The 27,233-nt window shown below is 44.5% G+C and overlaps 2 protein-coding genes and 1 pseudogene across 4 annotated transcripts in view; 2 read left to right on the top strand and 1 right to left on the bottom strand.

Moving 5' to 3' along the window:
* Positions 1-3,776: 3,776 nt before the first annotated feature.
* Positions 3,777-18,105, bottom strand: Il17rb (interleukin 17 receptor B). Of its 3 annotated transcripts, none has more exons than XM_042680205.1 (11): positions 18,008-18,105; positions 15,885-15,909; positions 15,051-15,191; positions 13,976-14,103; positions 13,265-13,391; positions 11,621-11,668; positions 10,088-10,218; positions 9,384-9,449; positions 7,623-7,722; positions 6,589-6,684; positions 3,777-4,547 (listed from the first exon to the last, which is right to left on the bottom strand). In XM_042680205.1, the coding sequence occupies exons 1-11, from the start codon at positions 18,074-18,076 to the stop codon at positions 4,090-4,092; spliced, it is 1,389 nt and encodes a 462-aa protein (XP_042536139.1). In that variant the 5' UTR covers positions 18,077-18,105; the 3' UTR covers positions 3,777-4,089. The 3 variants fall into 3 exon arrangements, with proteins under 3 accessions (XP_042536139.1, XP_042536138.1, XP_042536140.1); XM_042680204.1 differs by having other exon boundaries at positions 3,777-4,646; XM_042680206.1 differs by lacking the exon at positions 6,589-6,684.
* On the top strand, positions 8,932-9,041 carry LOC122108279 (annotated as a pseudogene).
* Positions 18,106-18,320: 215 nt separating the features above from the next.
* The window catches only part of Chdh (choline dehydrogenase), a 29,458-nt gene continuing 20,545 nt past the window's right edge, over positions 18,321-27,233 (top strand). The window contains exon 1 of the mRNA XM_042679921.1: positions 18,321-18,536. The gene's annotated coding sequence lies outside the window, so the exon portion shown is untranslated. The remainder of the gene's footprint in view (positions 18,537-27,233) is intronic.

Here is a 27,233-nt window from a genome sequence, read left to right on the forward strand (position 1 = left end):
TGTTTGAAATTACCTGTTTTCACAGCCAAGACTCTTTAGAACATATGGTTATAAATTCTGCTGCCGCCTTTTCAGTGTTTCATGACCCTAGTGATGTAAAATGAATGGATCTGATGTGCTGATGATGCAAGGGATGGTGTGACTTGGGAAGTGAAATTTGTAGTCCTTTCCTTCTCCCTTAATGTCTAGTAGAGCAGGTAGATTCTGAAGGTATGTGAATTCCACACATGCAGTATGTAGTATGATTCATGTATCCTCTTGGAATTCCAAGTTGAATTGGAAACAAAACTGTTGTGGTTATTTGGGGTTTTGTTTTTCAGGTTTTGGTTAACTTACAAAAAAGACTAGGACTCTCCATGTCTTAGATTTTCCAAAGCAAACTTTTTAAGATCCAACTGGCTTTTATTACTTATTAGCCTGGGTTTAAGTAAAGAAAACTACTATTCGACCCAAACAACCCAAGTGAAAAGAAAGTCTGCTTCCTTCCTAAAGTCAGATATAGGTTAGGTATAATTTTGAAGTGTTAGCTTGTGTTGTACAGAAAAATCAGCTGTTATAATAAACTGCTTCATCAAATCCCATTTTTCTTTACCTGAAGAATCTACTGAAAGCTTTTGAAGTTCTTTATGTTTGGTATGATCGATTGACTTTTAAAGTAAGATCATGCTAAAGCAACATTGAAACAACACAGCCAGCTATGGCTAGTCCATGCCTTCAAAGTCCCTGGCATGGGGAAAAAAGCAGGCTATTATATGGAGACCTGAGCTGATCGATCAGAGCGCAGCCTGAAGCTGAGACCCAAGAAGAAAGGGAGAATGCTGACCCCTGTTGCTAGATATCTGCTTCTACCATCTGTGATCAAGACCCTGCTGGAGGAGAGACTGGGACAAAGACAGAAATCAGAACAGGTGAAAGATTGAGATAAGAACATGAAATAACGGGGGCTGGGAAGGTGGCTCAGGGGTAGAGCGCTTGCCTCGCATGCATGAGGCCCTGGGTTCAATTCCTCAGCACCACATAAGCAAAAAGAAAAAAAGTCGAAAGTGGCGCTGTGGCGCAGGTGGTAGAGCGCTAGCCTTGAGCTGAAGAGCTGAGGGACAGCGCCCAGGCGCAGAGTTCAGGCCCCACGACCGGACCAAAAACAAAAAAGAACATGAAATAAGCATACAGGGTCTAAGTAACATGCCTTATCCTCAGCCATTCTGGCTTGCTGAGGGGCGGGAGAGTTGGGGGGGGAGGGGGAGGTCATCATCTAGCTCTGAAAAGCCCAGTGGTAAGACAGGCCATTCTTTGAAATGCTGATGTCTCTTGTTGTTTAGCCCCTGGAGAGTTCTACTTCAGAGGATATACAAATGTTTCATGCTGTTTACCCTCAGGAAAGTTTTGCTCCAGAGAATGCTAGCCCCTGATCATTCCCCTATATGGTTTGTTTTGCTTTGCTTATTAACACTTGTTGAGTTTGGGGCCCACCCCAAACACATGCTTTTTGCCTTTAAAAGCTTTGTGCAAACTACAAAGGTGGCAGGTCTTTGGAACTGGAATCCACCTGCAGGCTTTCTAATAAAGACTCTCATTTGGACTATCAAAATGTGACTTCTTTGTATCTCTCAGTTGAATTTTCTTTTAATGAAAGGTATATAGAATAAAAACTACTTGTGTCCTTATCTTGGGGTTCATTTTGCTTAACATCATCTTATCTGACCTTTTCTGCTTGTCTCAGATATATGCTAGTTACTGGAAATAAGGGAAACTACGGGACCCGTTTCTTTGGGCCTGGCTTCCTTAATATAATTTTTTCCAAGTCTTTCCATTTCCTAACAAAAGAGGCAACGTCATTTATTCTTATGGAGGCATAGAATTCCATTGTGTATATATACCAGGAACTTTGCAATTTAGGCTGGGGGGAGGGGAAGGAAAGGGGTAATACAGTTGAGATGGGAGGAAATGGATGGTAGGGGAAAAATAAAGGAGGAGGCAACAATGCTTAATAAGAAATGTACTCATTACCGGGGGCTGGGAAGGTGGCTCAGTGGTAGAGCGCTTGCCTTGCATGCCTGAGGCCCTGGGTTCGATTCCTCAGCACCACATAAACAGAAAAAGCCGGAAGTGGCGCTGTGACTCAAGTGGTAGAGCACTAGCCTTGAGCTGAAGAGCTGAGGGACAGCGCCCAGGCCCAGAGTTCAGGCCCTACGACCGGACAAAAAAAAAAATGTACTCATTACCTTGTGCACATGTGATTGTAACCCCTCTGTACAGTATTTTCACAGTAAAAAACTTATTTTTAAAAAAAGGTATATAGAAAACTATGTGGCTGGGGAAGTGCTGGTATTAACCTATTTACATAAGTAAAACTAACCAGAGTAACTGCTAAGTAGGTTAGAAACACGAAGAGTCCAGTAGTATAACCGAATAATTTTAACCTGCCACTATTATATGAAATGTGTACCTGCAGTTTGACAGAATGTTTCTGGACTGTTTCAACATAATTTATTATAGGCTACTTATTTTCAGAACTGTAATGTATTTCTGTTTATAACAGTTACTCATATAATAGGTTGGTGTTGATTCAGAGGAAGTTAATTTCTGGTCCAAGTTTTGACATAGTCATAACTATCTTCTATTACCAGAGCTTTTATAAGCACTGTGAAAGCTCTCATGACAAATAACTGAGCCTTTTCACATTAAACATCTTGCCTCTGTGATTCTAAAGCGACTGTTTTTGAAGCTACATATGCTAAGTTCCTACTTTATGCTAGTTTGGTTTATTGTTTTATCCATAAGATACGTATTAGAAAGTAGAATGGCCCTTTAAGGGTAATCTACAAATATGTATGTACATTTTAACAGTCATCCATCTGAAACCAACCCAAATTCCAAAGCAAATTGAATACTATACTGTATGAAATAAGCATTTCTAGAAAAATATATGCTAATACATTTTGTGACTTCTACATTAAGAAAAAGATACTTTTAAGAAAAAAGTAGAAGACTCTGAAATACCCTATTATCTCTGTTCTGTAACTGGCCGTTTCATTAACATCATAAGAGTTTACTTATAATACAAGCCAGATGCAGTGGCTCAAGCTTGTGTATACTCTGAGCTGATGGGGAGTTAGGAATTGGGTGATCAGGGGAATCACAATGTAAGACCAACTCAGGCAGAAAGTCATGACCAAAACTCAACCAATGGCTGGTCCAGTGGCACATGCTTGTCATAGCATGCAGCTGTCATCCGGCTGTGATGGCCTTTATCTGTCATCAACACTACCTCAAAGATAATCCACTAGTGGAATGGCTCAAGTAGTGGACTGCATTACTTCAACATGGCTAAATAACAAGGATTAGGAAACTCCTGAGTAGCTAGAGATACAGGCATGATCCATCAACACCCAGCTTAAAGAAATTTTTACAATAAGTAAAAGTCACCTCTCATAGTCTAGAGATTTACTTCAGTGACAGAGCACTTCAGTTGTACACTATTATGTACAGCCTTTAGGATCTTTAACACCTCTAAATTGTAATGAAAATAATAATGTTACCTGTCCAGGAGTTAGGCAAGCAAGGTCCTATGCAAATACCAAATAATAATAGTGGTTACAATATACTAGGTCATCTATGTTCAGCCAAGATAGGGCCAGCTTGTTATTCTGTACTTCCATAATCTCAGAAACGTGTGCGTATTTGAGTGTGTAAAGGCTTTTCCCTTAGGAAGTTGCTGCATTCCTGAGAACAGAACTCAACTTTTACCTTACAGTGCATAGGTCATATAAGACGAGTTTTGGTTGAAGGATGCTTTATTCCAGAATGATTAGAGTTCTTAATTGTAACCATTTTGGACTTTTGATACAAGATTTAGTTTTGTAGTTCTATAAGTTTCAGTTTTTTAATGTTCTAGTAGTTAGTGATGTTCTTAACAATAAGCATAAAGATTGTTAGTGACTAGCCTAAGGCATTCTCCAGTTCTAAAGCAGTTGTGTTTGTACTATTCTTACAAACAAACTGTACAGTAAACTTTAGGGTCATCATAAAGCTTTTGTTACTGGGATTGGAGTAGGAAAAATGTGAGGTCTTTCCCTTCTCCTACGTGGACTACAAGGGGGAGCAGCTGCCGTGGCAGGATTGTGACCATTTCCCTACTGACACATGTGGTGTGACACGAAGCAGTTCTGTGCGGAAAGCATTGGCATCCTTCATGAGGTGGTATTTGGGGCAGACATGGAGAGCATTGTAATTGTCTTTGATATCAGCCCTTCTGAAGTAAACCACCATGTATTTGTGCAGATGAGTCTGGCTACTTAGATCACTGCAAAAAAGGTTAAAGGCAAGAGGGAACAGGTCCTGAGAGTTCTCCCTTGGGGCGCACTCATTCTGGCCACAAGCCCCATCACAGGCAGCGTTAGAAAGGAGGAAGATCACTTTATCTGATGCTTGCTTCTGAGTAGTAAGCCACTGCAGGGGACCCACCTCAGCTATTCTCTTTTTCTGCCACTTTTCAAGGACAACCTCACTTCTACAGTGGTTTTGAAGAAATTCAGTGAAGTAACAGACTGTATGATGGAAACATACATCAGATGGGTAAACTACCAAAACCTTAACGAGAGGAAGTAGTGTGGTGGTAGTAGGAAAAGACATCATCTTGATCCTCTCTGTAGGAAGTAAGAGGAAAAGGAGAATTGGTTACTTGTATAACAAACATCAGGCAATCACTCTAGTTAACCTATCATCAACAAATGATCCCTGGCCAGAGGATATCAGCTAAGCACCAGGATCCTAGTTATTGCAGGAGGAAAAAATATCCCTGATAGCCCTTTTGAACCCACCACCTGAAACACACTGATGCTTAAGCTTAACTATGTTTGAATAGACTTAAGTCATTAAATCAGTCCACTCAATCAAGCTTTTATCTTTCCAAATAAATTCATAGAAACTGTATTTCAGATACTGTGCCAGGCGTAGATTGGTATAACTGGAATATTTAGTATTACCTAAATGCACACTTGACTTTTGCCTATCACATTTGAGTTGGGTCGGTTGTAATTTGTATATACTATTCTCTAACTGCAGATGGTAGAATCTGTAGTTCTGTCATCAACCTAGATGGACTCATGGCTCTGTGTGTTTGAGACAGAGTATGTGAGTACTTGCACGTACATGCCAATACTGGGACAAACTCACTCACTCGGACTCACGCTCTTAGCTGTTTTGCTCAGTGCTGGTGATCTCATTTCTACTTTGGGTGTTTTGCTGATCAACTGAGATAAGAGTTGCATAGAGCCCAGATGCTGGTGGCTCACGCCTGTAATCCTAGCTACTCAGGAGGCTGAGATCTGAGGATCCCGGTTCAAAGCCAGCCCAGGCAGGAAAGTCCATGAGACTCTTATTGCCAATAAACCACTAGAAAACAAGAAGTGACACTGGTTCAAGCAGTAGAGCACTCGCCTTGAGCTGAAGAGCTCAGGAACAGCGCCCAGGCCGGGAGGGGAGGAGTCTCATAGACTTTTCTGTCTGGACTGGCTTTGAAACAATCCTCAGATCCCATCCTCCTGAGTAGCTAGGATTACAGACATGAGCCACTGATGCCAGCCTTTATTTTAAAATTTTGGGGGTTTTTATCTCTTCTTTTTTGCTATTGGGGCTCGAATCCAGGGTGTTGCACTTTCTAAGCAAGCAGTAAGCTACTAAGGCTCATAGGATGAGTCTGCAACATCCCATGCAGCTCAAAAAAAAAAAAAAAAAAAATCACTTCCATTTTCTATGCATGGGATAAGGGAAAGGCAGAAACTTTCACTAGCTATAGATCTACATTAATTCCCTGACATCCATATTCAAAGACTCAATGTTGGCAAGAACCTTCTAAGGGTTCAAATAAATTAAAAGAACAATTTTTAAAACGTAGGAATTCACATAGAGTATCTCAAGTGAAATGCAGTATGCTGTTTTAGTGCTTAGAATGGTAAAAATGAAATATGACTCTAGTCAGCAGATGTGCAGGTCCTCACTATTCTAAACTACTGGAGAGCATACCAGACTCTCCACTAGTGTTCCAAGCCATTAAGTACTGCCCTAATAGAGGGACAAAGGGTGAACAAATGCAGCAGTGTACTCACTAGACACTGTTGAAAATGAACTGTACAACTTGTGGGTGGGGGTGTAATGGAAAAACTGGGAGACAGCAAGAGAAGGGGTAGCACTGTCCAAAAAGAAATATACTCATTGCCTGACTTACATAACAGACTGTATGATGGAAGCCCTTCTGCACATGATCTTTATTAGAACAATAAAATATTTAAAAAATGCTGCCCTAACCCTGGGAAATGCCAGCACAAGTGTTTCTAGAAAGAATGATGATTCTTTTTTTTTTTTTGGGGGGGGGGTTCGTCTGGTCGTGGGGCCTGAACTCTGGGGCCTGGGCGCTGTCCCTCAGCTCTTCAGCTCAAGGCTCTACCTCTTGAGCCACAGCGCCACTTCCGGCTTTTTTTCTTTTTGCTTATGTGGTACTGAGGAATCGAACCCAGGGCCTCCTCATGCATGCAAGGCAAGCGCTCTACCACTGAGCCACCTTCCCAGCCCAAGAATGATGATTCTTACCATGCTTCCACGTCAGGTAGATACCAGCTGCCAGCACCCAAGTGGCCACCAGCAGCGACAGGAGGAGAGGAAGCCAGCCTCCCAGCACACTTCTGTCTAGAGAAAACAGCTAATTTACCTTCAGCAAACAAAACCACATTTATCATTTACCCCAGAACTAAGATTTTTACTTTATATAAGTTGGAATCTCTTTAAAACCAAAGATTGGGAAATCTTCAGGGAGTCTGCTGCTGGTGTGTTTTTCCAGTGTCTAGCTCTCATTTGATTCGCAGTGGGGATAGGGGACTCAGGGAGTGAGGAGACGTCCTCCAAAATCCCTTGGGTTTCTTACTGCTTAGCATACTCAGACATTCTCACTCAGAGTTCACAGGAACTTTGAGGAATACTGGCTGCACATGGATACAATACACATACGTACCATGCCTGTATAGAAGTAAGCATTATTAGAAACCCATTTTGTCTTCAGTTCATTTGGCAGAGATTCTTAACAATAACATCTTCTATCTTTTGACTCCACCCATGGGCTGGAAACTTTTATTTGCCCATTGCTAATAAAAGAACTGACATATTTCTTAATCCAAAGAGTCTTTTTCCAGAACATGCTGCTCAGGCACCAGTGAGGCGTCTCTTGGTGCCAGTACCCCTAATTTGTTATCCAAATGTTGGCTGCACAACCATATCAAGTCACAAGAACATACAGCCTGTCCACGTCACTCAGGCTGATAGGGACTTGGAGCCCAGAAAAATTCACATTCTCTCACATAACCAAAATGTCTTGTACATCAAGACTTTTTCAGCAGAGCCTATGGCAATTTCAACATCCATTTTGCCTTTTTTTCCGTCTGCATCTCCTGCTTTGAAAAGGATCGAGCATGGTTTTATAAATAAAGCCTTTGTTCTTACAGGGCTCTCTGTGACAGCACTATTATCTTTCTGTCACCTTGTGACAAAATGTGTCCCCCACAGACACATACTGGGAGGGCTCTGCATGTCATGAACATCTGATCATCCTGTGGTAACTACTGAGCACTTACTGTTATCTGGAGAGGAGGGACTAACTGTCTGTGGGCAAAGCACCACAATTCCTTTCCGTCGGATGCAATCATTGCCACAGGTACGGAAATATGGAGTCACCTGGAAAAAGAAAAAAGGCTTAGTGAGTTCTTACCACACTTAAGAGCAAAAGCTCAGCAGTACTCTTACTTCCCTTGCAACCTCTGCTAGTTTTTCCTCTAACATTGGCATAGACATTTTGTCTTTGGGAACACATACCAAAGCCCCTGTTGTATTCTATGACTCAAGATTGAAACACCTGAAGATTGGGGTTCTAAACCTAAACTTTGTGCAAGTTACTAACATGCTGGCTTCCTTATCTGGAAGGGCTGGGCTATATCCTAGCAAATATACAGCATTTCCTGTAAGACAACAGATTACTGAAGCTTTTGTTGACCTCGGTGCTCTATGTCAGGTAGGACAAGTCTGTGGCTTCCTGGAAGAGGGTCTGCTGGGCCTGGCCAGTCTGAGAACATCCTCACATTCTGAGGAATGAAGAACAAAAACTGTTTACATGTGGGTGCTGGTGGCTCATGCCTATAATCCTAGCTTCTCTGGAGGCTGATATCTAAGGATTCCAGTTCAAAGACAGCCTGGGCAGAAAAGTCCCCATGAGACTCTTTAACCACTCAAAAACAGGAAGTGGAGCTGTGCCTCAACATGGTAGAGCACTAGCCTTGAGCAAAAGAACTCAGGAACAATGCCCAGGCCCTGAGTTCAAGCCCTGCAGCAGACAAAATCAATCAAACAACAGCTTTTTACTCTTGGCTGTGGCTGTGACTCACTGTTACCACCTGTATCAGAACATCTACTAGTCAGAATATCTACTAGTTCAACTTGTTTCCACCTTACTCAGCTGAGGCTCCCAAATGACAGGCAGTTTGCTCTCCAGAGTTCATACATCAATCTGGAACCCAAACCGACCTGCTTCAAATACTCTGCAAGTTCATTTTGCAGTTAAAAATGAGACTTGAGTTGTCTGTCTGTCTGTCTGTCTGTCTCTCTCTCTCTCTCTCTTTCCCTCCCTTTGAGAGCACCCACACTATCTGTTAGTGTGCCCCATTTTTCTGCCTGTCTGCTTTTTCTCTGCTTGTCTGCTTGCTTGCCTACTTACTTAATAAAGCTCCACCAAGTTTTCTTACCAAAAAATGAGACTTGAAGGGGAAAAAATTAGACTTAAGGAAATAAAATGGTTGGTTCTGCCTAGAATAGATCCGAGAGTTCATGACAAAAAGATGGAAACAAAAGAACTTTAACCGCCTTAACACCTGTGGATGTTTTTGCTTAACTTTTTTTTGTTGTTTTTGCTTAACTTGTAAGCAAAGACTTACAGGCAGCTACAAAAAATAAATCCTCTTTTGCAACCTAGAACTTACTGTTCAGTATATAGAAGGAATATGATTTTTTTTAAGCAGCAGCCACTAATACAAGCAAAGGGGACCGTGGCTTCAGGGTCAATTTCCTGATCTCATCACTGTACAGAATGCAACAAGTCCCTGTTAATATGGCTTGATGCAGGGCTGCTGGGAAGGAGAGAACCAACTTTCTTAAAGGGAGGCATCTAGGAACTAAAAGCTTGGCTCATGATAAAGTGCCATCCATGATTGAAAAATACAAGCAAAAATTCCATCCTTCGTTCAGGCCCTGGTACCTGCACACAGACAAAAAAAGGATGCAACCAAAACACCTAATGGAGCTACCAGACAATCAAGCCCTCCTCACACACAGCTCATTAAGCTCACCTGAACCACGGCACCTTCGCTCTCCCCATTCACCGGAATGACTACAGAAGTCCGAGTTAGTTTGTTCTATGTAGGTAAGAGACACAGTCAAGAATTAGAATCATGTGAACAAGGAAATCAAAGGCCACGAAGAGGCCACTCTTCCCTGATTTTCATTTCATCAAACTATGAATACGGATTCACTTCATATTCTGATACCTTTGATTAGCTTGAGATTTATAGTGAAATATACTAATATGTCCACAGGGATTTTTTCTTCCTGCTGAATTAATCAAAAGAGCTGGGCACTGGTGGCTCACACCTGTAATCCTACCTACTCAGGAGGCTGAAATCTGAGGATCATGGCCAGGCAGAAAAGTCCATGAGGCTTAAGACTATTATTTCTGATTAACCCTCTCCCCCCCCCTCAAAAAAATACAGATTGGAGCTGTGGCTTAAGTGGTAAAGTGCTACCCTTAAGCACAGAAGCTCAGGGATAATGTCAGTTCAAGCTCCAGGACCAGCAAACACACACACACACACACACACACACACACACACACAAAGTTCAGCTTGAGGGGACCACAGACAATTCTGTGCTCTCTCAGAAAATAGCCTATAACCTATTCAGAGAATCCCAGAACGTCAATATTCTCCTTCAAAACAGTAAGGAAACTGGAGGTTGAAGATGAGGGTTAATAATAAGGAGCAAAGGGGAAAAGTACCTCCAATATAACACTGGTGTTATACTGGATAAGAATCATGTATCTGTCTCCAAGGGGACTGTTTGTAAAATTCACTTCAACCATTTTCTCATTCTTCTTACAAGCAGTGATGTTTGGTTCCCACAGACTCCCTGTGAGTTGAGAAAGAACCACACAGATTAACTAGTTAACTGCTTCCTTTAGTCTGCCTCTCCCAAAATCTTTGCAAAAAATAAAAAATCTAATTTTCAGGCACACATCCAAGAGATAGGGACTCTATTACCAAGTGTACTTTTAAAATATTGCCCCCCAGAGTCTCAAAATAACTGCTGTCCAAGAGAAGTTTAGGAATTCTCACATCTTTGCCAAAAATAGCTTCCTTGAGCTAAGGGTGGTAGGGGGCACAGATACGGTTCTACTCCTATTCTTAGTCTGTATTTTGAGTTAAGGCCTAGGGCCAATATTTTTTCTTCCAAGCATGGGAGAAGGCACAGGCTAGAGACATAGCTAAGAACAGGAAGCTAGTGACTTCAAGAGCAGAAAGGCAACCACGAGATCATTCTTTGGTCCTGGTACTTCAGCACAGCCTTCTGCCAGCTTTACTGAATTCAAATAAGGAAATGGCCGACAACCTAAAGGATTCCCTGACAGGTCTGCTGTGAGAAAAAGTCAGTTGTTTTAGTGATGTGACTTGCAAATAAGGATTAGGTTTATTTCCAGGAACATGATGTATAACCACATGAATGAACTACCTCTCTTAGGAGACCATTTCAGTAGGCCCTGGTTCACAGCTGACTTTAGGAGTTCATGCTAGGACTGATTCCAGGCCTTCAAACCTCACACCTTAAATTCCTTCATAGTCCAACAGATAGGATCCCCCGCCCCCCTTGAGGAAGGGGGGTAAGAGAGTAAAGTCTCCCATTCTAGGTCTGCTTCACAATGCCAAGGCAGTCTATCAGAGATGCCTTAGGATACTAGCCTTACTAGTATCCTAAGACTACAATAGCTGAGGCTTGTACACTAATCTCTGGAAATTAGGCACCAAAGAGTGATCATCGTAAAGGGGTTATTTCACAGTTCAAGGGGGAGACTTAATAGTCTAGCATGGAAAAGGTAATTCCCTTTTAGGACACAGGTTGAGAACTCGCTTCTAGGTCACTGACAAATATTCCTACCCTGAATGTTTGCTAAACCAGCAAGAGCTTTTCGGGTCTTCACCATCAAAGGTCATGGTGGTGGTAAACACGTGATTCCAGTCCAATCAGAACCAGCCTTCTATTTATGCCATTGTTACATGTGGCTTAGGCTAAAATGTTAGTTTAGCCAACGGTGTGGAGGTGGTTTCATATGAGTCCTTCCCTAGAGAGCTATTTGTCCCAGTGGGCAAAGTGCTAAACAGAGGGCAAGAAACCTGGGAATTTCAGTTCTCATTGGGCAGCTTGGCTCATACCTTCCAACTGTAGGCCTTAGTTCTTCATCTGTGCAAGGCTGGGTGGAGCTGGCTCAAGTTAGGAGCATCTTCATATAACTAAACACAATGCTGCATCTACTTACCTGCATCAATGCACTTTTGTTTGTATTTCATTATGTGGTCTAAGCATCCTGGAAATTGAATGAAAGGTTTTGCACTTTAAAAAAAAGTATTTCTATTGTATTCCCCTTTCCAACAAATGTAAACATGTACATAATACACACACACACGCACACATGCACACACACACACACACACCCCAGACATAAATACCACCTATAACAAACTACCAAAACATCCCAGATATGACTGAGAGAGAAAATCTAAACAAGCTACTACCATTTTATTGTTGCACAGAAAATCACCTGCCTATGGAGTTGTAACCAGAGTCTAATTTAAATACAATCTTTATAAAAAACAGTATTGATGGGCTTGTGACATGGCTTAAGGAGTAGAGCCCCAGTCTAGCAAGCACAAGGTCTTGCTTTCAAATGCCAGTACTATCAAACAAAACAAGAAAAACAATAACAAAAACAAAAACAGTATTCGTTATCCCTGAGAGAAGATTCTCAGAAACTCACAATCTTTTAAAAGCAAGATTTGGTAATATATATGGATTCTGCCTCTTCCAACCTATTGCCTACTTCACCCAGTTGCCTAGCAGGGGACAAAAGTGAATGTCAGCAGTGATGTCACACCTTTGACAAAATACAATAAGGCCCCTAAACCCATGTCCCCCAAGCTAAGCATAAGACAAGGATCAGACAAATTGGAGCAATCTCAGGATGATTGTCAAGGTCATGAAAACAAAAACTAAGAAACTAACCAAAGGAGAGTCAGGTGAAACAAGGGACTAAATACAACTCCAATAGAAAAGACATTAGTAGAAATGTAGGTGAAACCCAATAAAATCTGGAGTTTTCTTAATAGAAATGTACCAATGTTTTTACATTGGTCAATGTAACAATTGGAAAAATTACCAGGGGAGAAAACTCTTTGTACTAGCTTTGCAATTCCAAAACTTAAAAAAAAAATTATTTAAAAATAAAATGAGATTTAGTTTTACCAAGAAAGCTGTCACTGAAAATGACTTGGACAGCCCAGAACACTGCGGTGAAAAACCCAAGTTTAAAGGTCAGTTTTGCTTTTCTTTTTTCTTTTTTTTTATTGTGAGAATACCGCACAGGGGAGTTACAATTACATGGGCAAGATAACGAGTACATTTCTTATCAAGCATTGTTGCCTCCTCTTTGTTTCCCCTTCCCATCCTTTCCCATACTCCCCCACCTCCCCCTACCTGATCCTCCCCCCCCCACACACCAAAATTGTAAAGTTCATTTTTCGACATAACGACGTGTACATCTCATTGTTGCAATGGGTCCACCTGTATCCCTTGTTAAACCATCAGTTTTGCTTTCCTTGAGTCATTTATCCCCTCAGTTTCCTCACCTGTAATTATGGGCTATTCCAAATTCAAGGTTGGTATGGAGGCTCAGTACCGGGCTCAGTAACCTGCCTGATACCCAGGACTGGTACTTGCCTTGCATTTCACTCAATTACTCTTTGAATTAGGAGTATTACTCTTGTGTACATATGACAGATGAGGAAACAGACCTTGCTAATCCAAAGCCTTGTCCAGAGTCCCCTTGGTTTACTGGACCAAACTTATACCCCAAAGCAGATGTCTCAATAAGACAAAAACTAACTGAAGAGTTGAAGAAATTTACCTGGTGAGGTGAAGTTGACAGATAAAGATGGGCCGTCTTCATTCATATTTGCATTGGGGATATTATGGGCACCAATGAGATAGAGAGTGCTCAGCTCCACAGGAAAGCCTATGTAGGAGAATGTCCACTGCAAGACAAAGCAAGGTGCCCAGTTTCCTCAGGCTGCATGGGGAGGGATAGGGACTCTGGGTTCTTTTCTTTTCTCCTTGTTACTAAGGTTTGAAATCAGGTTCATATGCTTGCTGTGCTGGCCCTCTACCACTTTAGCCACACTTCTAACCCTGCTTTTTTGCTGGTTACTTTGGAGATGGAGTCTAGCAACTTTCCTTCCCTGGCCTCAAACTGAGATCCTCCAGATCTCAGCCTCCTGATTCACCGGGATTCCAGGTATGAGCCACCAATACCTGGTGTTCTTTTCATTTGTAATTTTGTCCCTTATGCTTCTGCTGGAACTTAGGTCCATAACCAATATCTACTTAAACAATGGGCCCCACACAATTGTAACTCAGGGGGGGGGGGAGGGAAAGGGATGAAATATTAGCACTAGAATAATTTAATTGCTTTGCTGATATATCCTGAAGTATCCATTGAACTAGAAATGTGCAGGAAAGGCATAGAGAAGTGAAGTGGCTAAAAATGGAATTTGAACTTGGGCAGTTCCCCAGAGAGCCCAGTTTTCAGTCATAATCACATGCATAATCACATGCTTACCTTGCCACCAGAGGGTCTGGTCTGACTCTGGAAAGCCTCTGTGTAATTACACCTCACACAGCTATATGACTGCACATGGCTTTTGCCTGTCACACAGATTTTGGTAGCCTTCAACAGACGGATGCTGGCTGCAGAGACACATAATTGGGCAGTTTTGTTACTCAGTGCTTACTATGTGGTGGATGTGATGCTAGACCCTTCCCATGTTACCTCAGTTGATAGTAAACACAGCATCACTAAAAGGTAAGCAACCCTTGGACCCAGTGTGCAGATGGGGTGAGCAAGGCTTACAGAGTTCCAGGGGAGCTCTGATGTAGTTCCTAAGGTCAGATTTGATCTTGACTACCTCAAATTTAGCTGAATTTAGCCCATGGAAACACATGGGCTAAACACAAACACGGGCATTAGATTCATTGTTAAGAATCCACAGGTTGCTTTGTATGTGTCTTGTAGCATAATCTAGAGCAGATGCCAAGACTTTCATTATACCAGTTGGAAAGAGGAGGAGTAACCCACTTAAGCCAGTGTTTGTCCTAAACTGGGGGACTTATGCCTGGTCTTTCCATCTTTTTCCATGAAGTATAATGCACTGAAAAAAAAAAAAACCTCAGATCATCAGCATACTACTTGATAAATTTGCATACTTGTATGCCTAGCATAGGTGAAGAATCTCCCACCCTACAGGCTCCCCTTACGATTGTTTTCAGTCACTCCTAGCCCTAAGTAACCATCAACCCAGTTGTGAACCTTCAGATTATGCAGCACGTACAACTGTGGTACGCATACAGGAATAACTGTATGAACTGTCCAGATGCTTATGTTTGTGACATCCATATTATGTGCAGCTATAGATCATTTGATTGTGACTCTGTGACTACATTCCATTCTCAGGTATTTGTGTGCTTTGGTTGTTAAGAACAGTGTTCCTGTGAACATCCTAGAATGTTGCTTTGAATACAAGCATGTCGGGATCTTTGTTGGATATATCTAGGAGTGAGATTAATGGGTCCTATAGCCTGCACATTCCTGGTTTAGTGGATACTTCTGGCCTTATATTTGATTGGTGCAAACTTACCATCTGCTCGGAGTGTCCAGCTTATGTTCATCAAAATTGAATTGTCTTTTGCTGCAGCACTGGTTCTAACGGGTTCCACTCGGAGGTCCCTCAAGTCTCCTGGGGTCAGAGTATGTTGGATCATCCACTCTGGAGATGGCCCTAGGCAAAGGGAAGACTCCTCATGACACTCCTCCTCCTGGTCCAGTCTCCTGGCCCATCCTGACCTGTCACTCTTCACAATTCATCGTAACTTCCAACTAATGTAAGCCAAGCCTTTCTAGGTGCTGGCTGAACACAGCTAAGCTGGCGCCGACTTCAGCTACAAACAACAGCACATTTGGGATCACTCCAGCTCCCTGGGTATGGAGAGGTGTATGTGTATTTGTACTATATTTAATTTTTCCAACCAGCTGGTCACACTACCCCCTACTCTACTACCTACCAGCCTTTGCTGCTGCCACCTCTCCTACATCTCACCTTCCCTATACCCATTTTTGGGACTGAAACCCATTCTTCAAGCACTACCATCTCAAACACTCATTCTTCTATAAAACATCTGCTTCCTGATCCCCACTGTAAGGGACCTCTCTCCCCTGCACTGGCTCTCCCTCTACAGAGTGGCAAACATTCCTTTCCACTCTGCATGGTATGATCTGCTTGTGTCCCAACCCACCTCTGGCACCTCTTTATTCCTCCAGAGTTCTTGAGAACTTCAATCTCAGCAACTAAAACAAAGTAATCATTTGTTCTGTGCTTGGTCTCTGATGACCCACTTCCTAGTTTCAAGCTCTCATCACATCCAAATGTAATTGAATATAATAATGTCCAATACCCATTCCCTAATGTACTTACCAGCTTCAAAGCCACACTGAATATTCTGCAGGAGAGAAAGAAACCAAGCGTCACATTGAAGCCAACAAACCACAACCCTTCTGTTATCAAATTAGGCGAAACACCATCTTTTTTTCTGTGGGTGCATATGTAAGTTATAAACTTTAAAAAAATGATCTGGTTCTAATTCATAGCTTGGAGAAAACTAAGCTACTCCAGTGTAGGCTATGATGAACCATAGATGTGACATTAATATGCCTGATCTTCCAGTGGTCCACTTGAAGACCAGAGGTAGTCTCCACTCATGTATGGGTTTCAGACTTCCCTGAGTACCACCCACCCTCCCCCCTCCACCCCTGTAGGCCCACCTGCATGCCTAATGTTTGACTGTAGGTTTTCAGAATAATCCGGAGTTTTTATGGAGTTTCCCAGACTAAGGATGATTGTACAAAGGAAAAAAAAACAATAAATACAGCCAATGGTAACTTCCCCAGATTCTTAACATGTTTCTCTTCTTTTGTACTTGAGCTATTTATACAACCATAAACAACTGTGATTTCATCATGCTGTCTTTTTAAAAAGAGCTTTAAAAAAAAAGCAAACATTTGTCATTGATGTCCAAGAAAAGCTAGTATTAAATCCTTTGAGGTAAATTGCTCATGTTTTTCCATTAAAAACAAATAATTAGCCAGGTGCTGGTGGTTCATGCCTGTAACCCTAGCTACTTAGGAGGCTAAAATCTGAAGATCAAGATTCAAAGCCAGCCTGGGAAGGACAGGCCATGAGATTCTTATCTCTAGCAAACTACTCAAAGAAAGCTGGAAGTTGTGCTGTGGTTCAAGTGGTAGAGCACTAGCCTTAAGCAAAAGAAGCTCAGAGACAGTGGTGCCCAGACCCTGAGTTCAAGCCCTAGAATAGGTGTATACTTGTGCGTGTGCATGTGCACACACACACACACAGAAATTAGTATTTTGGTTTGCAAATAACATATTAACTTAAAATATTTAAATTCTAGGCAGCAGCAAGCTCCAGTGACAATACTCAATTGATAAATCCATGAGTCTAAGCCTCAACATTTCTAAACACCTGGTAAGATAGAAGGTAAAACTTTTTTCTTCAGTACTGGGGATTAAACTCAGGACCTCTCTCTCGTTTGACAGTCTGGTGTCTACTTGAGACATGATCCTAGCCCAAGGCAACATTTTTGATGGTTTGAGCAATTTGGGTTTGGATAAAATCATCCTCATTTCTTTGTCTCTGTGAAACTGAACTGGAGGGATCTCATCAGATATTCTTCTTAAACAATTAAGATACCACATTGGAAGCTAAGTTTCTGTTGAAGGACTAATGAGTTAAGTTTTAGAAAGAAGCCAAGCAACAGCTCTAACTCATAGTTTAAACTTGCCTTACACATGTGCCACAAAGGAAGCGAATTCTTCCTTTAGTGGAAAAGCTAAGGGGATCTCAGAACAAAGAAGGCAAAGACAGTTGCAGAAGATATCAGGAAACCTTGAATGCTTTGTGGTTTTCCATAACTATCAACAAAGATCCACCATGCTATGATGTTCTACACTATCTGAGAGGTAGGAATTGGTTCGGAAGGCTTTTTTTTGAAGATGAGCTTTTTTCCTCTTTAGTGATACAGATCGATCATTTAAGGAACTCAGAAAGGAAACTTAACTTTTGGAATCAACATGATCCAAGAGGAAGAAAAGCAAGTAGGGAGCCTCAACAGGTGGTCAAACCAACCTTGAACAATGAGGTTCTTTGCTGATGCTTTTCAGGACATGGCCTCCTTAGGACACCCTTGAGAGTTAGGTGCTACCTTTCCTTTTACCGATGAAGAAATGGAGGCGAGGTGAGCACAGATGACTTAATCAACAACCCCGGGGCGGCATCTACTACTAGATCTGTCTGTTCCTCACGCCTCATGCAAACAGTTCAACGCTCCATGATGCTGGCCTAAGCAGAGGAGGCTGGTGGGAGCCCTATGGTCCATCGGGATTGCCCAAGGGATGCTAATCATGAGCCGCCATCAGAGACCTGTACCTCAAGGTGTGATGAAGCACAGGCTGGCCGGTGGGGCACAGCCAGGATTCCGGAGCGAGGCAAGGGGCGAAGAGGGGTAGAGGTGCAATGCTTACCGGTTCTTGGGGCATGGTGCTTCTGGCGCTTCTGCATAGTGCAACCAGGCTCAGCAGCACAAGCGACATGACCTGGCCTCCACCACGCGGGGGCTCAGGCCAGCAGCCCTCCCGGCTCTTATCCCTTCAAACCGGCCACTCCCTCGGGGCTCCGCCCCCCCGTCCCGCAGCTCCGCCCTGGTCCGGGCAGAGGCGGGTCACTGGCCCCTTCCCAAGGTGGTAAAGTCTCTGGCTGGGGCTCCCGGGGTGGGCGGGGTCTCAGCCGCGCGCTCCCGGCCGGTGCGCACGTGCGGGTGGGGGGCCAGGTGTGGCGCCCGCACCCACGCCCCGGGCCGGGCCGAGCGCCGCGCCCCGCCGCGCCCGGCCTGCCAGCCAGGCGCTGGGACCCGGCCGACCCCTCGGGTAGAGCGGTGCGCGCGTGTGCGGTCAGTTACAGTGTAGCGGGGCGGGGATCGGGGCCGCGGCCGCCCTGCTCTAGCTCCGCTCCAGCTTCGAGGTGGCCCACGGTGCGGGGGCCCAGCGGCCAAGGGTGAGTAGCGGAGAAGGCGCCCCGAACCCGGCCCATTCCGGAATTGGTGTCCAGCACGGAGTCCAGAACTCCTCCAGCCGGGAGGGTCTGGCGGGTTGGGAGGACTTGGGGGCCCCCTTTGTTTACGTGGCGGCTGAGCCCAGGAAAGAAAGGGGGTGAGACGCAAATCTCCGCCCCATCAACTTTGTCAAGGGTGCTTGCTAGTCAGCAGGAACTTAGGCGATGAAAGAGCTATGGGAATCTCTGCTCCTTAGATTTGTTTGCTGGTAAATGTGTGTTTGCACAAAAAGAGGTCTGATGGTAGCATCTGGGGGTCTCAGTGGAAGCCTCAGCATTGTCGGTTTAGAGCGGCAGTTCTCAGGGTTGGCACTTAAATGAGACTGAGTCTTCAAGGCCAGGCCTGATCATCCCCCCCCCCCCCCCCCACTCCAACCTCCCACCAAGCTGGGGAGGGTGGTCCCGGGACCTTCCTTTGGAATAGTGGTTTGAGGGACAGTTGACAATCGGTTGAGCTTACAGTAGAGGCACAGAACCTGGAACTTTGCTGCTTCAGCCCCTCATTTGCAAACAACAACGTTGGGTCTCCCCTTATAGGCTGTATTTAGCCCTCAAACAGGACATGCAATTTCTGGATGGCATCTCCACTGGTGGAAGGTGGTGCTGAGTTAAGCAGCTAGGTTTACTGAGGCCCTTAGAGTGAGCCAGGCCTAGCTCGCCAGTGAGGCTTAGACGAAACTACTCCAGTCCTTCCCCACCCACAGTCCCCAGCCTCCAGGTCAGTGGGCCTCTGGCATGCTTACAGGTGGGATGAAGGAATCATTAACAAGGATTGATCTGGCCCCTGGGGGGTCAGAGTTACTCAGGTGAGGTTGTGGCCTTACCCCTTCCTGGGGATGGACTATTCTAGGTCAATCTTTCTGAGTTACTGTGTGCATTGTATTCCCTAAGATCATTTCTAGCTCCAGTAGTGGCCTTTCTGTACAGTAAACCCTTGCCAAGCACCAGGGTGCAAAGGTAGGTAGCACTTGGGTGCTCTGAGACGGAAGATAAGTGCAGTGAGAGGCATGTTCAAGGCCACCGGTGTCCACCCTGCTGCAGTGGAAGCAGCTTAGAACCATGAACTTTGTCCCATGTTGTCAAGGAACTGACCCAGGCATTTAGATGGTGGGGAATCTTTTGTTTGTTAAAGGCCACCTGTGTGGGGGGGTGGGGGGGTGGGGGGAGATGGTAGGGACTTACCTCTCAGAGACCAGACCACCACCATGTGTGCAGCCAGTGAGTAGTGAGAGCCTGCAGTGACAAGCTCAGAGCTGTGTTGGCAGAAAAGGCCCTGCAGTGGGGAACTCCAGCTAAGTGCAGAGACTTTGGGATGACTTGGAACGTAAAGGTTTGCCTGGGGACAAGTCTGTGAGTCAGCCATTCGTAGTACTTTTGGGGAGGAAAACCTGGGGTGTTAGGGACTAGGGAGGTGGTGAGAGCAAGAAACCCAATCTTGAAGCAGGAGGGGCAGGAGGTCACATGGGTGCAGAGTCCAGGGGGTGGCATGGTCTAGCAGAAAGACTGCCAAGTTAGTGTAGCAAGAGGAAGTAGGCTTGGAAATAGAAGGGGTGGGAGGTAGTTTTGTTTTGAGAAAGGCGGTGGCTAAGTTCCTTCTCTAGGGTCTAGGAGGGGATGAAAAAGGAGAGAGGAAGAATGGAGGGAGGGTGGGATAAGAGTAGTTGAGCATGTGGGAGGAGGGGAATGCTCTTGTTGTATAAAACCAACTTCTGAACAGCCAGAGCTAGTTCCTCAGTCCCTGCTGTGGGGCCAGCAATGATAGGCATAGAGATGATGCTGTCCCTGCTTTGGGACTTCTGGGATGGGTGTGTGCTTCAGGCTTCCTCAGGGCTGGCTGTGGAATGGGCAGAGAAAGGAGAAAGTGAGAGGGATTCTGCGTGGTAAACAGGACCTCGCCTCTGAGGCTTTCACACTGGTTCACGCTACAAGTATCTCTATAAGAGGCCCTTGTTGATCAGTGGCCTTCCAAAAGGGACTCAGCTTGCTTGGATCCTGTAACTGTAGGTTGAAAACTGGAGGCAGGGCCACCTGGGTTCTGCAGGGCCCAGTTTCCTCCTTCTAGCTCTTCTCAGAGCCTCTGGTTCTTTTTCTATAAAATAGGGTAGATGACACCACAGAGTAGCAACAAGAGGACTAGAGTCTGAAGGAGGTGATCTTTGGAGACTCCTTCAGTCATATTCTGCCAAGGCTGGATTTCTGAAACACTTGGTGGAGGTAACCTTAGTAGGTGCTCATTAAAGGTCTGAATAAAGGAATAACAACACATACCTTCCTCCAAGGCTATGTAAAAGCCTGCCCACCTAGTAGAGCTGCTTTGACCTTCTTGCTTCTTCCACAGGCAGGCAAAGTTCATGGCCTGGGCCATGAACTGGGCCAAAGCCTGGAAGATCTTTCTATCCAGGACAGGTAGCCCCTCACCAAGACACCTCCTGCCCCTCCCCAAACTGGCTCTGTGTTGCCACTGAGGGCCGAAACTCCTAGTCTCTAGTCTGCCTGACTCTGGGACTCACATGTGGTCTCTTGGCCTTGGGCTCTTGGTCTCTCAGTTTCCCCATTCCTATAGTATGTCACTAACATCAGCTCTGCTCACTAGCAGGCTATTAGGGGACTCACAGCAGAAGTTGGGGAAGGAAGTTGAAGGGCTTAAAATTGCTGTGTAGAGCTCAGTACCTACAGCTCATGCCTGTACTACTACTAGCTACTCAGGAGGCTGAGATCAAAGGATTGAGATTTGAAGCCAGCCTAGGCAGGAAAGTCCTGGAGACTCTTTATCTCCATTAATCAGCAAAATGCTGGACTATGAATGTGGTTCATGTGGTAGAGGGCCAGCTATGCATAACAAAGCTGAGCAAAAGTTCAAGGTTCAAGTCCTGGTTTTGGTAGTCTTTTTTGAATGTACACCCAAAAATATTACTGTGTAGGTTTAGGCAGGGAAGGCAGGAGAATTTTATTTTTAAAAAAGTCCTAGGAAAGTGGTGCTGTGGCTCAAATGGTAGAGCACTTGAGCTGAAGAGCTCAGGGACAGCACTCAAGCCCAGAGTTCAAGCCCCACGACCGACCAAAAACAACAACAACAAAATCCTAATATTCAAATGGGAAAATTCCCTTGGACCCAAGAGTAAAGACGGTCCCCAAATCATGTCCCTGCTACTGCGACCTTTGTGACTCTGCTGGATCCATCCCTGAGACAAGGCAGTGAGGGTTGTTGACATTTCCTGGGTCCAGCCTTCACCCACACAGGTGGAATTTTCCACTTTGTTCTCTTGCAAATATTAATCAAGGCCCAGGTCAGTCAACAGTGGACTCATTGTCTCATGAAGAGGGAGCTGATTTGGCAAATACCAGCTGCCTGCCAGGACTCCTGGAGCTGAGCTGGAAGAGTAGGCCTTGGCATTTGGCCCTTGGTATGCCCCTTTCCCCTCCCCACTGTTCTGTTCCACTACTTGGACTCCTCAGCAGAATTGAGTTTAATGCCTGGTTTAAGCCAGATATCCCGAAGCCACAAGACCTCTTGCACTGCACTGTCTCCAGTAGGGCCACAGAACTGCACACATGTTCATGTTCTGCCAGCCTATTCCCGGGACAAAACTTTGTAAGGTCACAACTAGTGCCCATGGCTGTGATATCTGTGCACTGTCTCCTGAGGTGTGATTGTCATGTTTGTTAACACAGTGGAGTTTCAAAGAAAGTCCAAAGCACACAGGAGATACATAGGAGATGGGTATACTTTTTCTGTCAGAGCTCTACCAATAACAGGGTGATAGTGTATAAGACAGAGCACCTGAGATTTTGTGGTAGAGCCAGGTCTATGATATTTGTTCCAATCTATGATAGTTGAATTAACCTGTTGTTAATAGAATTCAGATAAAAATGTGAAAAGAGAAGTCAGCCTATTCTGTGGACTTGATAGGCTCCTTGCTTTTTTTTTTTGTTATTGTTGTTTTTGGTTTTAGTCCTGGGCACTGTCCAGCTTTTGGGCCCAAGGCTAACACTCTACTATTTGAGCCACAGATCCACTTCCAGCTTTTTGGTAGTTAATTGGAAATAAGAGCCTCATGGACTTTTCTTCCCAGGCTGGTTTTGAACTGTGATCATCATATCTCAGCCACCTAGATTATAGGCATGAGCCACCAGTGCCTGGCCTTCTCCCATTGAGCTTTTAAGGATGTTAAATAAGGTGCAGTGGCCTTAGATGAGTTATTTGGTCAGGAATTAAAACTACTTGTTTTTTTTGTAAATCTGTGACCTGGGAGAATACCCATAAGAGGACCATAAAGAACAGACCCATGTCAAGAGACCTATTATGAGACCAATCAAAGCCTGTGGGTCTAAATGATAGTATCAGAACAGGATAACTGAGTAGTGGTTAGGTAAACATACATCCAGGTGACCGATTCTGAACTGTAACCTATAACCCAGTCACAGAACATCAATACTCTGAGATGAAGACCAGCCATGGTATCCATGGCTCTCATTTTCTGTCTTATTCTCCCTCCTTCCTTATACCTTACTTTCTCTTCCCATGGTATATCTCTGTCCTATGTGTCTCCTTGGATTACTTAGAAATTAATTTCATCTTTATTCCAAGTTCCTGGAGGGGAGAGAGTTACAGTGGGTTTAGAAAAATCCACGAGAAGCCGGATGCTGGTGGCTCATGCCTGTAATCCTAGCTACTCAGGAGGCTGAGATCTGAGGATTGCGGTTCAAAGCCAGCCCAGGCAGGAAAGCCCATGAGACTGTTATCTCCAATAAACCACCAGAAAAATGGAAGCAGCACTGTGGCTCAAGTGGTAGAGCACTAGCTTTGAGCTGAAGAACTGAGGGACAGAGCCCAGGCCCAAAGTTTAAGCCCCATGACCAACCAAAAAAAAAAAAATTCCAGTAGAGTTCCCCTCTTCCGTCAGGGAAATCTCTTTCCCCTCGGTACTTTCCTGATGCTTTTAGGACCTCTGACATTTAGTGGCAGAAGTGTGGAAGAGAATCAGCAGTGGATATGTGTGTGAAAGTTGGCTGGCTGATCATGGCTGCAGTGTAGACTCTCGGCCCCCATCCTGGATTCCTTTGCTGGAGTTGCTGCCCTTTGCTGGAGGCTTGGCCTGCCCTGACATGGCAGTGAGCAAGTGAATGTAAACTTGTGAATCACATGGGGTTTTACAGAGCTGCTATGCTAGTAGTGTTGACAGTACTAACGTTGTTACTGCAAATGGCGGCAGGGAAACTCAGGCACTTTGACACCTCACCTGTCATGTTTGAGGATGACAGGTTTGGGGGCTCTGGTGGATTAATATCTAGTCCATAACATTTTGTCACTGTGGTGAAGGACTAGAGATCCATTCATTTGCTTTTGACATTTTAATTTCTCACGGGCTGATTTTATTTTATTTTATTTTTTTATTTTTATTTTTTTTACGGATATAAGCCACTTTATTTATTTATTTATTTTTATTGTAAAGCTACTATACAGAGGGTTACAGTTACATGAGTGAGGTTATGAGTACACTTCCTCTTGAACATTGTTACCCCCTCCATTGTTTTCCCCCTACCATCCCCTCCCTCCCTCCCTTCCCCGAGGTTCTTTTTTTTTTTTTTTTTTTTTTGATTGTGATTAAGTGATTACATAATTTCAAAGTCACAAGTTCATTCTAACTTCCCTGGAGCAAATTGTCTACCACAGTCTGTAACATATAACGGTGTTCACATGTTATATACCATATTTGTGATCAGCAGCATGGGGATATTTAGTAGTGGTTCAACCAGATGAGCGGGAGTTCTTTGTTTCTTAAGTCCTGTTAGTTTTATCGTATCACCTAACCTTTTGGATTTAGCATCCACTTATCAGGGAGACCATGTACCGTTTGTCTCTTCGTTCTTGGCTTACCTCGCTCAACATGATTCCTTCTAGCTCCATCCATTTACGGGCTGATTTTAAAGTGCAAGGGACATTCATTGCAATAATTAGGTGAGGCTATACAAAACAAGAGAGCCCTGTCTTACCACTAGACACAGCCAGTTAAGGTCACTGTGCCAAAGGCTTGGCACGATGTTTCCTTCCATTCTGTACTTATCTTTCACAGACAGTTGCAGATAGTGAGTGGGCCAGGGCCGCTCTGCTCTTGCCTCCTAGACTGTGCGTATCCTGTCATTGCAGGCTGTGAGATGAGCGCTTTGTCACTGAGATTTAGAAAACTCGGCAAAAGTGCACTTGAAAGAGAGAGCTCTACAATATTAGCAACAGGCCTCAAGCTCCTGAAAGGTAGATTTAGCCCTTAGCCAGGAACCAGGCCTCTGCTTCCCCCAACCCAGGTATTTTCCTTCCCTCCTTTCTTTCTTTTCTTTTCTTTTCTCTTTTCTTTTCCTTTCTTTTTTTTTTTTTCTGTTGGTAATGGGGCTTAACTCAGGCAAGGCCTGGGCACTGTCCCTGAGCTCTGATGCTCAAAGCTAGTGCTTTGCCATTTTGAGCCACAGCACCACTTCTGGTTTTCTGATGGTTCACAGACATAAGCTACCAGTGCCTTCTCTTCTTTCTTACCATACAAATTTGCCCTTAGGAAATTGAGGTGAAGTCAAAATTGAGATACAGACTCCACTGCATATAATGTCTGCTTCACCCTCTAGGGTTGATTTTAAACCAAGTCCCCTATAGCTTATGTTGTCTGCCAACTTTTTAGTATGGGTTTTTGAAAGCATGCTCTTAATTGAGCTCACTGCAGGACCCTTATCACATCTCACAATGATTTCTTCACATCTTCCAATCTCCGCTCTTCTAGTCCCCAGGATCAGTTAAGAGCTTCTCGGTATGATAAGCAGGTGCATCTTATGCTTCACAATCTGTAGGTTTCCCTCCTCCTGCCCTATTTTCATATACTTGGGCTTATTGTTAAAGGAATAGGTGATGCTTTCCCTGCCTAGATTCTGTTGACAGTGACCTTTGCATGTTCCTCTGCCCTGTTCATTTCCTGTGCATTGGAAGATGGAAGAAGTATATTCAGAGTCAGGTTGGACTTCGTGGCAAGTTATGCCTAAGGTGGTGATCCAGACCCTTGCCACGACTGCAAGGAAAAGCCCTTGGTTTTAAGTCATCTCCTGTGTGTGACATCATTTTGATGAAGTCCAAGCTGAACGTCATCCACATCTTTCATCAGACTTCTGCTGATTCTGGGGTCCCCTCGCACTGAGATCACCCCAGTGCTGTGGAGAATTGGCTGTGAGGTGGTGTGCAGTGAGGAACAATAGCATGGGGAACCATTATGGGTGCTGGGAAGGGGGATACCTGGTTCTGGGAACTTCAAACTCCCCAGTTGCCCTCTGTAATAGAATAAACCTGGTTGGAATGGCAGCCCCATTGCAAGTTTGATAACTCATGGCCATGAGTCTGATACCTGCACTGCATCTGGTAGAAGGGGGTCCTGCCACACTCCTGGAGAGGATTGAGGGGTTCATCTTTCTCTCATTGTCCTATTGCTGCATAGGAGTAAGGATATGAGGACTTATCCTTGCTCAGCTCCAGCCAGTGGCCCAGGCCCATTCTCTGCTTCACAGCCCACCCAGCCAAGTTCAGCACAGTGCCAACATTCCAGGCATTTCTGTGTGGATAGGCCTTGTCCTTAGTGGCAGCCTGAGACTGTCATCTCAGTCTGTCAGGTGCTTGCTTCTGGGAGGGAACTGAGCCTCCCCCACCCAGCAGTGACCTCTGCTGCACCCTGCCTTTAGGTCCACCTCTGATGATCAGATCCAGTCCCCAGACAAGCCTTCAAGGGACTGACATGCCAAGTGACCAAGGAACTATCCCTATGGCTGGGTAGCACGTACTTCCCCCATTTTCAGTGCAGCTGTTCATGTGTGTGTGAGCCAGGCACCGGTGGCTCACGCCTGTAATCCTGGCTACTCAGGAGGCTGAGATCTGAGGATCGTGATTCAAAGCCAGCCCAGGCAGGAAAAGTCCGTGAGACTCTTATATCCAATAAACCACTCAGAAAACTGGAAGTAGTGCTGTGGCTCAAGTGCTAGCCTTGAGCTGAAGAGCTGATGGACAGCACCCTGGCCCAGAGTTCAAGCCCCACGACGGACAACAAAAATAAAAATAAATAATAATATGTTGGGGCTGGGAAGTTGGCTCAGTGGTAGAGCGCTTGTCTTGCATGCCTGAGGCCCTGGGTTCGATTCCTCAGCACCACATAAGCAAAAAGAAAAAAGCTGGAAGTGGCGCTGTGGCTCAAGTGGTAGAGCGCTAGCCTTGAGCTGAAGAGCTGAGAGACAGCGCCCAGGCCCAGAGTTCAGGCCCCACAACCGGACCAAAAAAAAAAAAAAAAAATATGTGTGTGTGTGTGTGTGAATCCTGGGGCTTGAACTCAGGCTCTGGTTGCTGTCCCTGAGCTTTTTTTACTTATTCTACCGCTTGAGCCACAGCTCTACTTCCTCCAATGCAGTTTGTTGTATGTCACCATATGGGAACTGAGGTTCCTAGGAAGAGAAACTTTATTTGTGATAATACTGCGGCGTGAACTCAGGGCTTCACCATCCTCTCACTTGGCTTTTTCCACTCACAGCTGGCTCTCTACCACTTGAGCCACACCTCTGGTCTAGCACTTACCTGGAGATAAGAATCTCATAGAGTTTTAGATTTCACATGTCAACTTCCCC

The sequence above is a fragment of the Dipodomys spectabilis genome, unplaced genomic scaffold (assembly GCF_019054845.1).
Source record: "Dipodomys spectabilis isolate Male_0828 unplaced genomic scaffold, ASM1905484v1 ptg000054l, whole genome shotgun sequence".
Taxonomy (NCBI): Eukaryota; Metazoa; Chordata; class Mammalia; order Rodentia; family Heteromyidae; genus Dipodomys; species Dipodomys spectabilis.